Source organism: Oncorhynchus clarkii, chromosome 12 (genome assembly GCF_045791955.1).
Source record: "Oncorhynchus clarkii lewisi isolate Uvic-CL-2024 chromosome 12, UVic_Ocla_1.0, whole genome shotgun sequence".
In the NCBI taxonomy this organism is placed as follows: domain Eukaryota; kingdom Metazoa; phylum Chordata; class Actinopteri; order Salmoniformes; family Salmonidae; genus Oncorhynchus; species Oncorhynchus clarkii.
In genome coordinates, this window is record NC_092158.1 from 40,670,988 (window position 1) to 40,684,579 (window position 13,592).

At 44.2% G+C, this 13,592-nt stretch overlaps 1 protein-coding gene across 3 annotated transcripts in view; it reads right to left on the minus strand.

Annotated features, from left to right (window-relative positions):
* Nucleotides 1-2,031: 2,031 nt before the first annotated feature.
* LOC139423204 (zinc finger and BTB domain-containing protein 16-A) overlaps nucleotides 2,032-13,592 on the minus strand; it is a 123,098-nt gene continuing 111,537 nt past the window's right edge. Inside the window, exons 6-8 of one of the 3 annotated variants that reach the window (XM_071174940.1) lie at nucleotides 10,250-10,420; nucleotides 2,464-2,542; nucleotides 2,032-2,289 (exon numbers count right to left, since the gene is read on the minus strand). In XM_071174940.1, the coding sequence (XP_071031041.1) occupies nucleotides 2,232-2,289; nucleotides 2,464-2,542; nucleotides 10,250-10,420 (308 nt within the window). In that variant the 3' untranslated portion in view covers nucleotides 2,032-2,231. Of the gene's footprint in view, nucleotides 2,290-2,463; nucleotides 2,543-2,624; nucleotides 7,769-10,249; nucleotides 10,421-13,592 lie in introns of those variants that run through there. The other 2 variants (XM_071174939.1, XM_071174938.1) reach the window with 2 other exon arrangements.

Genomic DNA, 13,592 nt, shown 5'->3' on the forward strand with positions numbered 1-13,592 from the left:
TGATTTGGACAAGACTGTTTGCCCTCCATTCAACAGACCTACTGTCTGAACCCTTCTCTATCCATTCGATCATACTGGTGTCAAAGAGCACATAAATATGGGACCCCCTGGCCCCACACACACACACACAAAGCCCCGCGCCCTCTCAGGGTCACATGGGCCCAATGAACCAACATCCCCACTCTGCTCTGTTTCTAATACAGAGCAGAGTGGGGATGTTGGTTGATTGGGCCCATGTGACCTGGGATCAAACCAAACTCATGGTGTCCTGTTCATGAAGGAACATAATCAGCAACAGCTGATCATTTCCCACTCTTTCCTTCTTTCCCTAAATTGCCAAATACTCTTAAAACAACCAAGATAGGCCAACTCGGGGCTTGGGTTTGATATGCAGAGGTCGTTGGAGGAGGGAGTGGATAGCAAAAGAGAGGTACCTCATTAGCTGATCCTTCTGAAGGGAAAGGTCAGGGCCTGCATATGCTGCCCATATTCCTCAAAGCATGCTGGGAAGGGAGAGGGCTGCCAGCTATAATGGGGAGTCGAAGGAGAACCTCTGGTCTCTTGTTTGCGCCAAAACAGACGGCGAGTTCTCCTGGCTTTATTAACCTGGTTAGGTCAGCTATAAGGGAGTTGAAAGAAGCGCTCACATCTCTGGGAGGAGAAACAATGGTGACCCCTATTATGCAGGTTGCTATAATACTGTAATACTATATATTATAATACCTGTCTAATGAGCACAGCACTTTGAAATAATAATGTTGAAGTGAATGTGATGGTAGTGGTTTGGAAAATAAGGATGTCTAAGTCTGTTCTGTGGTGTTTGGAGTGTCTAGACAAGTTGCTCATCAGTCTGTTGGGGTGCTGCTCTGAGGTGTAATGTTGTTTGGCTGGGCCAACTGGACAGACCTTTCAAAGCAACATGGTTCCAAATAAACAGAGTGAGACAGTTGGGGAAGGAAGAACGATAGAAAGAGGAAAATAGAGCGAGATGATCATGTATGGCTCAGTTGGTAAAGCATGGCGCTTGCAAATGCCAGGATTGTTGGTTTGATTCCCGGGGCCACCCATACGTAAAATGTATATGCGCATGATTGTTAGACGCTTTGGATAAAACCGTCCGATAAACGGCATATACATAAAGAAGAATATTATATATTCGAGAGAGAGGAAGATGGATAGAAAGTGAGCTGCGTCATAAGGACAACTAAAGCCCAGCAGAAAGAGGCAGCTCAGTTTGGTTAATGTTTGTATATCTTCATACAAGCACAGAAAAGCAGAACCATTTGTGTCTCGCCTCGTTTCCCCTCTAGCAACGATCAGGGCGGCAGCAATAATGGCTTGCGCCCTGCATATCTAATGATAGCATTTATGACCTCATAATGGGAGAGGAATATAGGACAGACATGGTTGGTGAGTCAAGCACCGACACGTTCGGTTCCATTTCAACAGACTACTGTCTCGGTTAGAAAATACCGATCTGGTCATTCAACATGCGGAACACATCCACCCATGGCACTACTGTCTGCTAACTGGTAGATGTATTCCAGACACAACACTAGCCATGTTCTTACTCAAGAGGCTTTTCGCTACAGCTCAACAGCAGGGGATGCTGCTGTGACCAACACAAATGACCTCTTCAGATGCAGTGTAACATGGCTTTGCATCAGCCTCCTGTAGTGGATCATCTAGTCAGTGCTGCACTTAACAGCCCACTCACACCATATCCAACAGAGCTCCGGTAGTGGAGAGCCATTTCAAAGCAGCCGCAGGGAATATAGGGACACTAGTCAAAGAAGTGGCAGCTGCAGCATATTACTCAATTTATTGGACTTGATTTAATACCTTCTGCTTCGCAAGGTTTTTCTGGCATTAGGGGACTTAAGTGACTAAAGGCATATAAGACCTGGGCAGTGAGTACAATATGTGTCTTGTGTAATATGGAACTACCTCCGTAGACCAACTGACTTATTCAAATCACCGTAATTCCAGTTCCTCTGGTGCTCTTAAAGAAATTGACTAAAGGGGTGACAAGAGGGGTGAGGATCAAGACCAATATTTTTTTGGTGTGCAGAAAAAAGTGGGATGGTAGAAGAGGAGATAAGTGTTGAATTAGAAAAGCTGCTGCCTTCAGATGTGAGAGGTGGTGAAGCTGGGCAGAATCTCACGGGGGAAGGTCTATGCATCTTCATTTTTCAGCCGCAGCATCAGTCTTCCAAGAGACTTCATGGTTGTTACCCCTGTTTACAGAGATGCTTTTGAAAGCCCGGCGGCAGACGCTCTTGAAACTCTCTGGAATGGAAAACAGTGAAAGGGATGACGTACACTCCAAAGCAACACACACACACACACACAGACACACACACACACACACACACAGATGCACTCACATACTCTCACAAACGCACAAAAGAGCACACATGTAGACAGCCAGACACACTCACAGTTCTGCATAACAAAACATACCTGCAGTATGGCTCTCCAAGATGCTGTGTATTCTGTAAACCTGTCATTATTCTTAGCATCAACAACGTATGGTAGGCACCTGAAGAGTCCACATAGCATATCAGGAATGGGTCACCCAGAACGAGAAGGGAAGCACCACATTAGAAAACAGGCAGACAAACTCAAGTCGATTTTTTATTTATTTTCTAACTGCAGATTGAAGGTATACAACTGAACATTGTTATTTTTCATATGAGACTCATAAATAAAAATACAAAAAATGTTCACTACAAAACAATCTACTGTTAGTAGGATGTAAAAAATATTATCTTTCACTATCGAAGGCACAAAATGTACTTAGTGACAACATGGAGAAGAAAACCTGCAGCATTTAATCTCTTTTATTTTTTTATTTTTTTTACACTCCATCAGAGAACACTGAAATGTTACAAAGAGATGTGTCTGATCCTAAACTGAAAGAAAAACCACTCTAAATCAACAGACAGATGCTGGGATCCGTGGCACAACTCGCACATGGGAAGCAGGATCACAGACACAGCACGTCGCTGGAAAAGACAAAGGACCTTTGCAAAGCTCTAATGCAAACAAAATCATTTTTATACAAATGACAACAAAAAAAGAGAAAAATAAAATAATAATTGGGCACCTTCTAAGATTAGGCTAAGATTAGGTGCTGAGGTAGACGAAAACTATATCAATTCAAATCATAAAAACACTATTTTCTTAATACAGAGCAACTCGACTGGCACTTGTGCTGTCACAACAAGGAAGAAAGAAACAAAATCACAGACAAGCCAGAGAAAGAGAGAGAGAAAGCTTTGTTACATAAAAAGCTTTGTAATGCTTGGTCCGACAGGGCAATTGGTCCTCAGTGCCAATATAAAAAAGACAATGTCTTGGTGCTTTGTTACTCAAACAGTTTAGTTTAGACCTCAAATGGCACATGCATGGCAACACTGCATAAAATGGCTACTCGTTCTAGAACACCACACTGAAACACAGAGTGCCTACTCCAGGGATGCCATGATTTCGTACAGCTTTAAAAAATATATTTTTTAAATGCAATTTCGAAACAAGTACTTAACAGAAAAGTCCTAATGTTAAGCTGGGGCAACACTATGGTTTTGACAAGCTGCCAAAGTGGTTGGAAGGACATTAACTGCTCAGCAAACCTGTTGCTGACAACAAAATATTATCAAATGAAAAACATACTTTGACTTTGATTTCCAAAATGAACAGGCAAATGTCCTTCAGAACAGATTGAAAACAAAAAATGCATACTATTTCCATGGCCCGGGACTGTTCTATCATCTTTAAATTGACATTTTTCTTCCTTGCTGTTTGTGCGTAAATGAATTACATTGCTTTTGGGTGTCAATTACAGACGAATAACAAAAAACTAAAAACATCAAAAAGGTGGTTTTACCCACTACCAATTTTAGGCTAAAGCAGTCCTAGACGACAGCTCCTTTTTGATTCTAAATCAGAAAATCAGGTCATCTCAAATCGTCATGACATCCCTAGAGTGCTGGAGACACCATTTATTATCTTCTGAAAGTACAGAAACTAAGCAGATATAGATGGACATTTTTGTTGAACAATTTCCATTTTAGGCACAAAGATATTACAGAAACAGAGTAACATTGAGGGAAGAACTATATCAATACCAATGTATTTTCTTTCAACATGTCGAGAGAAAAGTAGCATAGAGCATTGTTTTTTATTTTGTATCTGATTAGTGCATTTTTCATTAATACACGCACACGCACTTTCATTTATGCACACACACACACACAAAAAAGTATAAAACATTCAGACAACAATAAGAGCATGTGATTGAATACCTCTAGTCATTGAAGTGTGATGTGATCGTTTTGGGCTCTCTGGCCTGCCACACTGAATGGTGACTGAAGTTATTATTCTGGTGAAAATTGGACGAGGGAAAGCCCTCAGCTCACAGTGTTGGAGAATCAGCGGCGAGACAACCATGGGGCCACTATGACCACGTCATCCTTTTTTTTGTCACTTCAAGTACAAAAACTAAATGTTGCCAATAAAACTGTGAATGACGTGTACTAATTGATCGACGGCAGCCTCCCAGCCATCCATTTTGAATGATCTCTTTTATTTTTTTTGGCAGATTTAGTCCTTCACCTACAATGCATTGACATCCAGAAAGCAACACTTACTACATACAACATGTTCACACACACACACACACACATACATACACATACATACGTCCAACATTACCAAAGAGGAGCAAGGCAAAAGATTCAAAACCAGAGGAAAAAAACTAGGTAAAAAAAAAGAAGAAATACAAATATTTGCCCTGCTGAAACTCTCGACAAATGGAAAGGGACTGACACCGAATACAAAAATATCACCATTTTTATATATCAAACTGCCTCTGTTGGCTCTTGTTCAGGAATACACTCCTTTGAGAGAAATTGTCGACCAAGAGGATCTCTTTTTTTCCTAACCTTCCTTTCTTCTTTGATTACCACTTGCAGTCCCAATTGTCCAGGGCACACTACATCGCTGTGTACATGACCTTCTTTTTTTCACATTACAAAACTACAATTCTATTCACATATTTTCAAGTTTAATGCTTTTTTAAACTCTTATAAGTACTATTTCTTCTTCTACTGCGTTCATCCCTCTTACCCCATACTTAAGGCCTTAAAATCTCTTCTCTGCTCTTAAGGTTACTGTAAGGGGAGGACGGACGCAGACTGTAAGAGAAGAATAAACACTTGTTTCATTTTCATTTTTTTCTAACAATATCTACCATCTCTTACCCTTTAGATAAATGTCACTTACAGATGTGAAAAGACAATAAATCAACACTTGAAAGCATGAGATGAAGTTGCAATAATGCAAAACACACAGAAAACAAATGTGCTTTTGCAAAAATTAAAACAAAACAACTTAGAGGTAGCTTTTAAACAATGACCGACCCCACCAGCTTTTCAACAAGCAAGGTTCATAAAAAAATACCAAGTTTGGTAACAATAATGCACACAAATACACAACAATAAAAATCTCTTTTCACCGTGGCACTTCATTTTCACGTACACATTGCTTTGTCACATCTCCCTCGCGCAACAACGCAGCTTTCGGACACACACACACACACACGCACACACACACACAGAAAAAACAATACAAGAAATAAAAACACAAGCACATGAGGTCACAAAAAAACGAGGTAATTCAAGTACAATGTGCTGAGCTAAATCAAGACATAATAGGAAACAGAGACAAAGCGAAGGAACAAAACCATATATAAAGAGTTGATTTATTCTGTCTTCTTACTGGTCGCCCCCTGGGCTGGGCAGGCCATGTCTCTTCCAATCAGTGAAGCCACCCACCCCCCTCTCCCGCTAATCATTCAGATATGTGATTACCATGGTAACACTGAACTGACAGTGGTGCTCATAATGTCTTCATTATGCTGCCATATGAACAGATATAATGCTTGTTGTAACAGGTTACGACAACTTATGACAACATATTTGACACTTATGACAACTGATATAGCACGGTTACAATTCCGCATGAAACACAATTTTCCACCTGGTGTCACATTTATGGTTTCACGCGACATAACAGTATATATGTCCTGTTATAACAGGTGCCATATCTCCTTATAATTGCATTATGAAGGCATTACGACCACCCCTTGGAGCAATCCACAGCAGCCTTTGTCATTTTGGTCTCCATCACAATGGCATATAGAGATTATGAGATTATTAATGTGAGAAAATAGTTAAATGTTATGAGTCAGTCCATGTACTAAATCTTAGTGTAATTGATGATAATCTGGTTAAACGTATATTAATATCAGTCCAGTATCTATAGCGGGGAAAAAATTAACATCTTCAGTTAATGCTGTATAGAGATTTATGGTTTAAGAGATAAAAGAACAGCGACTTCGCAGCGAGCAAACCCCTCAAAAATAGATCTGATATAAACATCAAACAGAGACTGTCGTCGTAATGTGTCTTTACCTGTGCAATGAAGCTATGATAAACTATGATGCGGAGCCAAAGATACCGAGATGAAAAAAGTGACAGTCATGGTTTGACTCTCAAGAGGTTCCGGTGAAACCTGACCGATATGGGAATATCATCCTCTGTTCATCTCCCTTGCTGTACAAAAGACAACCCTCTGCGTGGGTACGAAGGTGTTGTGCCCCAATCAAATTCAACTTCGCTTCGGCTAATGCAGTACAATAAATGGTGCTATTTTTCCATAGGGCTGGCTGAAATGTGCCACATGGTCTGGCCCGTAGGCTCTGATTCTCGGGGGCTATCTGAATGGCACTACTCCACTATAGGGTTCTAAGTGCTCTGTGTGCTCTCCCCCAGTGCTCTCCACCAGGTCTGAAGACTCCATTTTGGAGCACTCTGGAAAACAATGGTCTGGGTAGGGGCCAACTGCAACGTGTTCCTCAAGCAGAACATGACTTGGTGTCCAGTTTAATCCAATCAAATCAGGAGGGAATCTGTAGTACTGTGTCATGGAACGAGAGCAATGACCCACCCAAGTTACAGTAGGATACAATTCCATTCCAGAAAAGGGTGTCAAAACTACATTTAGGGAGAGCCAGTGGTCAAAATGATGGGGAGGTGTGGGTTCAGATAGCCTTTGAGAATCAGTTCAGTTACAAGTGTGGCTTGGGTGACATCTCTTAAGTCTGTGGGTAGACTTAAGGACAACTCCATCGACGTACCGACTGGTTCTGTGTTAGGCAATTTGACAACTCCAAACAAAACATAGATAGATAGATGTACTGAACGACATGAATTTTAAGGGGAAATGTCCTCTCGGTCAGAACCTCAGTTTTCCTGCGCCTAGCCCAGCCCTTTTCCTCACTGTGTCCACCTTTGCCCTCTGCTCATTCGCTCTCTTCGCATTCAAAAACCGCCTGTGCTTCCATCTCATGGATTATCTCGCTTGACTTCTTCGCCACAGGCCTCATCCTCCTTCTCCTCATCCTCCCCTTCCTTCCTCAGCCCCATCCTCCTCCTCTGCCTGTCTTCCTTCCCCCGGGCTGTCGTCTGGAGGTCTCAGACATAGCAGAGGTACAGGTAGGTCTTCTCTATCCTCCAGTCTGGGGGGACGTCTTCGGGCTTGTGGCCCTTCATGTGCTTCTGCATGGCCGAGAGGCTGGGGCAGTACTCAAGGCAGATGGTGCATTGGTAGGGCGACGCTCCGTTGTGGGTGCGCAGGTGTTTGATCATGGCCGAGTAGTCCCTAGATCGCTGGTGGCACAGTTTGCACTCAAACGGCTTCTCACCTGGGGAGGGTGACGACAACAACAACAACAAGAACAACAACGTCAGGCTGAGGAAGGGAACTCTATATGACGTTGTACACTGAGTGTACAAAACATTAAGAACACCTGCTTTATCTATGACAGACTGACCAGGTGAATCCAGGTGAAAACTATGATCCCTTATTGATGTCACTTGTTAAATCCACTTCAATCAGTGTAGATGAAGGGGAGGACACATTAAAATAGGATTTTTGAGACATGGATTGTGTATGTGTGCAATTCAGAGGGTGAATGGGCAAGACAAAAAAATGTACGAGCTTTTTAACGGGGTATGGTAGTACTGTAGGTGCCAGGCGCACCAGTTTGAGTGTGCCAAGAACTGCAATGCTGCTGGGTTTTTCACGCACAACAGTTTCCGGTGGGTATTAAGAATGGTCCACCACCCAAAGGACATCAAGCCAACTTGACACAACTGTGAGAAGCATTGGAGTCAACATGGGCCAGCATCCCTGTGAAACGCTTTCAACACCTTGTAGAATCCATACCCCAACGAATTGAGGCTGTTCTGAGGGCAAAGGGGGGTATACTGTTTAGTATACATTTACAAGGCAGACTTGAAGTATCAACTTTCTTTTAGAGCTTCCTACACTTTTGCTAGCAGGAAGATAAAAATATCTAGTGGTCTCAATTAGCAATGACTATCATGTCTATAAAATCCCCACGACCAAATTGAAAAGTGTATGTCATTGTAGATAATGGTATTTCATATAGTGGTGCTGTGCAGAAATGGCTTTAAAATCAATCTCTCAACTGCCCCTATAATGTGCTTTACAAACCAAACCCTTTACAAACCAAACCCTTTACAAACCCTGCATTCAATTATACAGATGTACATTTTGTCACATCTAAATGGCTAACACTTCAATTACAAAAGGACCTATGCCATTTTTAAACACCAAATCACAACTTCAATTTGAATACATTTGATTCTCGGCGGTTCCAAAACCTCTACATTCCTGTGCATGTGATATTCAGGACCAGAACTCCTAAACGTGCAAATGACTAGAGTGATGGCGAGGAATAATCCCCAGCGCTCAATCCGACAGGCGCAAATTAGACATGTAAATGCCGACCTTTACCAACGGCATTTGAAATGAGGTGTCGCATGTGATCGGGCCGTGAACGATGCCAACGCTCGTGCCACGTTACAGAGAGAGAGGCTTCTTGTCGCTGGCTGCCGATGGATATCGCTCTGATGTGTGTCGCTGCATCTACTCTTATAGTTTTATTTTTTCGACGCATTGGACCTGACCCCCGTAGGAAAAGGGGGTCAAGGTTGTGTTTACCCGCCTATGCAAATAGCCACGCCAAAAAGACTGTCATTACGGGGCGTGCTGCCTGCAGAGGCCTCACACGTCAGCAGTGTTGACAATAACCACACTGTAAACAGGGTCGCCTCAGATAACCGGGCAATAATGAATTGCAAATGAGGCTTGGTATTGATCTGCAATTGACAGGTGGGACTCGGGAAGGGGGAAGGAGGGTGGGAGGTTGCCAATGTCGATGATTCATCAAGCGGCTCCCTTTTGTGCGCGGTGGCCTTTGACTGTGAGCTTGTCACTAGCTCTTGTTATCTCCAGTGCGCTCCGGCTCACCGCAAAAGAAGGCCCCTGGCCCCCACAAAAGGGGAAAGGGGGGTGGGAGAGAAAAAGCCAATTATTTGACAGGCTGCCTTGATAGTGCGGCTTAACAGCTGGCTTATTGAATGGAAGACGGGGGTGAGTTTTGGTGGGGGGTTGGAGCGGGTAAAGCCTTGGCTCAACAGCAGCCCTTGGAGGCTAGGTGGTGTATGTGTGTGTGTGTGTGTGTGTGTGTGTGTGCGTGCCCCCATCGAGGCAACCTGAGTAATCCAGAGTAACAGCACATGTCCCTAATCCTAATGTTTGGGGATGTAAATTCAGCCAACACAAGAGTGACAAGTCCCTGAGACTGACTGACACCTGGTTGACACCTTTATGAAGCTGTAAAGACCTGGTGTCAATTTAGAGGATCCTCACCAAGGTTCTGTTTACTGGCCCTTGGAATCATTCATAAAAACAGTCTGCTTATAGTATGCCTTGTAGCAATCTACTGTACGCATTCTACTACACACACTGATCCCAGCCCTTCTTAATGCCCAGTATAACACTATCGAACACATACATTAGATTGCCAATTTTACATACACTTCCCCTCCTTCTGTGAACTCAATCAGTTATGGAGCCGAGGCGGATCTCTAGTGTCTTGACTTAGTGTCCAGTGGGAACTACTGGTAGAAACTATTAGTATAGTACACTAACTCTATTCGTTGAAAGCTCTTCTGTGTATCATAGCTGACATTTTCCCACTGCAACAGAGCTGACATTTTTATCCGTGTTAGGAAGCTGACATTCTATTGGCATATTTCCAGTGTAATGGAGTGGATTTTCCTGTCCATTGTGAACCTAACAATGCATACAGTACCTGTGTGCACACGGTAGTGGGTCTCCAGCTGGTGCTTGAGGCTGAACTTCTTCCCACAGCCGTTACATTCGTAGGGCTTTTCCCCGGTGTGGATGCGCTTGTGGCCCTTCAGAGTGCTCTCGTCACGGAAGCAGCTCCCGCAGAACTCGCACTCATATGGATGGTCACCTGCTGAACACGGGGGATAAGGGAAGGGAAAAAAAACTATTGGAGTCCACTCATATCTTTGTGTTATGGCTGCAAATAGACAAAATGTAAATGCAAAAAAATAAATAGACAAATATGTCAATGGCCATACAGAAATAAAAGTACAATTGGTTTTCTATTCAATGCGAAGATGAATCACGTGACAAAGGCTAGCATAGCTTCACAATCACACTGAGCTATCAGCGGCAGAACTCAAACATTCTTATTAACACTAACGAGATAGCACCCCTCTTTTTCCCAGTCCACTCTCAAGTTCTCTCTTTGTGTAGGTCAAATTAGAATACTGTACCCTTGCCGCCCTGGTGCCACTCGTGTAATTGGTATTCAGATGTCAATAATCAGGGATATTATGATATGCGGGGGCTCTCTCCAGCGCTCGGCTACTAATTGCTTTCCTGTGTCTGACTAGCAGCCTCCCATACATCATTCGCTCCCCACTACAGATGCGCCACGCTGCCAGGCATGTAATGTTCTTGATATTTAATGCATTTCACTCAGCCGCTGAAGGTTTAAGTCATCGCCAATGACCTACGCGTTTCATTATCTGGCTGTCCGAGCGACACCGTGCCTAGGAATAAATTGCATTTCTCGTTATGTACTGTCATGCTCTGGCACCCATCACCCCCGTTAAGAGACAATGTCAATTTCCTCCAGCACGTATTTTCATTGGAGACGCACCCCTAAATGCTATTCACTTTTGCACGCGGCGGCTGTTTGGGGGGGGGGGGGGGGGGGGGGGCGCCCGGAGAGTTTGGCTTTCGGGTTGAGGGGATAATTTTGAAAGGGAGGGCAATGACAAAAAAGACAGCGAAAAAGTGAGAGATATAGAGAGAAAGAGGGAGAATCAAGAGCGGAGGGATGAAGAGAGAAGGGGGAGGGTAAAAATCTATAAAAGTGACAGTCTTTATTTGTCTGCATGAAGTTATCAGCGGCTCCCGCTGTAAGACATTGTGCTCTTTCTAGCGTTTCAGTTGCTGCAGAGATCACAATCCATCACAGAGCGCGGCGGGGCCCGTGCGACGCTACAGGAATAATAATGGAGCTGAGATTCACCTGCCTTTAATTAGAAGCAGGCTGAGCCCCAACCAGACCAATCCGGAGGAGAACATGCTAATGCTCAGTGCTCAGACTACGGAAGGTTATGTACCTTCAAATGCACATAGGCAATGTGTTATAAGTCATACACTACATATATAACTAACACTTCAAAATGTCATTCTTATTAGCAGGGGAGCGGACTTCATTGCTTCCCTATGAAAAAAGTCAATGTTTGACATGAAAAAAAAATATGCCATAATCACATTGTGTTGCGCAATCCAAATGCCAGGCAGGACTTAATTTTGTCAGGAATCCATTAGCTCCCAGGCACTGGAGATGCAGCATCGTAAATCAGAAGTCTCTCTCTCTCTCTTTCAATGCCTGTTGGGATCGAAGACACAATGCCTGGGGTCTAATGACAGCGAGGGGGCACAGATGAGGACCCAGCACACCGAGGCAGAACCGTGGTATGGGAGTGGACCCTTGGGTACCCCGGACACTGCCACCTGCGTTTCCATGCCCCCTGGGGGTGCTGGCGCGGACAGTGTACCTGCTGCCTCGACACCTGCTGCCTAGCCCCCCTCTCCCCAGGCCCTGGCGAGGGCAGGTTCATTATGCGATAAGCGGCTGTAAATCAGGGGGCTCTGTCACTGCCAGGGCCATCTCTCCCTCTCCTTCTCCCTCTCTAGCCTGGCACTATCAAACAGCTGCAAACACAAAACACCTGCAAAAAAATACTGCAAATGGGCCCCTAGTTTAAAAACAAGCGGCCGCTGCGCAACAACGGAATATTAACGAGGGCCTGGGCCGCAGCACGCGTCTGCAAGCACGGAGGGGAGGGAGGATGGAGGGTGTGAGGAAGGACAGAGGAGGCTGCCATGACTGCCATCATTATGAGCCCCCATTGTACAACAGTGTGTCTGTGTGTGTGTTTCAGGGACAGTGAGATGGAGGGAGAGAGGTGAAGTAAGAGGGAGAGGGATAGACAGCGTATCAAAGAGAATGAAAATAGGGAGGGACAGATGAAGAGAGACAAAACGGAAGAAGTGAGAGGGAAATGGGGAGGGAGAGAGAGACTGTGGGGTTAGTCTACCCTTCTCCAGGAAATACATCATTGGGAGATTGATACACTCACTGTAATAAGCATCATTAAATCGGTTGCCTCTCTCTGTCCTCAATACTGAATCAATGTCAAAACAGTAGGTGACATCAGCGAAGCTGCTTTCTAAAGCAATCCGTTTTCCCGAAACAACCTCTGTATCAAGCATGCTAATACTGTGTATATTGTACTCGCTCTAGCTGTTGTGCTTGCAGCTGTGAGGTAGATGGCAGAAGACATGAGGGAGATGACCATAGTCTTGTTGGAAAAGGGCAACCAACAGATGGACTGCTTGACTATTGCGCTCTTACAACAAGTAACCTACTACTGCGTAGTACACACAGAAAACATGAACAAGATTATTATATCATCAAAGGGCAAATATATTTAAGAATTGACAGTTATTTCCTTTTTCTGGAAATTAGGACTTATTTCTGGCGCTGTGACTATGCGTCTTGCCGACTTTTTAATCCCTTGACAAAGGCCCCCACATAATATTAAACGGGTGCTTGCGACTGGCTCATTGTAATTTAATACACGCCTACGGAGGATCAGGTTCAAAGCAGCGAGACGCTGCTGCCTCACTGCCCGTGTCTGGCTGCTGCTGCCGAGATGGGGATTGGGATGACATTTCAGCAAGTCGTGCGTGGGGACCGTCCGCGTGTCCTCTCTCGATGTTTGCAGTGAAAGCAGAGTAGCAGACACACGGGTACAGTATACAGGACCGCCCCGTCTTGTCACTCGCGCTAAAATGCAGCGCCTTGGCTTGTAAATAGGCCGGCTGCGCTCATCTCGCCGCATTCATTTCAATTATTTATCCGTGAGACTGTGAGCTAGATCAGCTCTGACAGTGAGACTGTTATTTAAGGTCGCAGAGAGAAAAAAAGGGATGCGAGAGAGACCGTTCATCCTTTGCAAGCGAAATGGGATTAATTTCCATGTTCTCATATTCTGTCAAGGTAAAGGGGCTTCTCCCTGAATCACCTCATCCATCAGGCT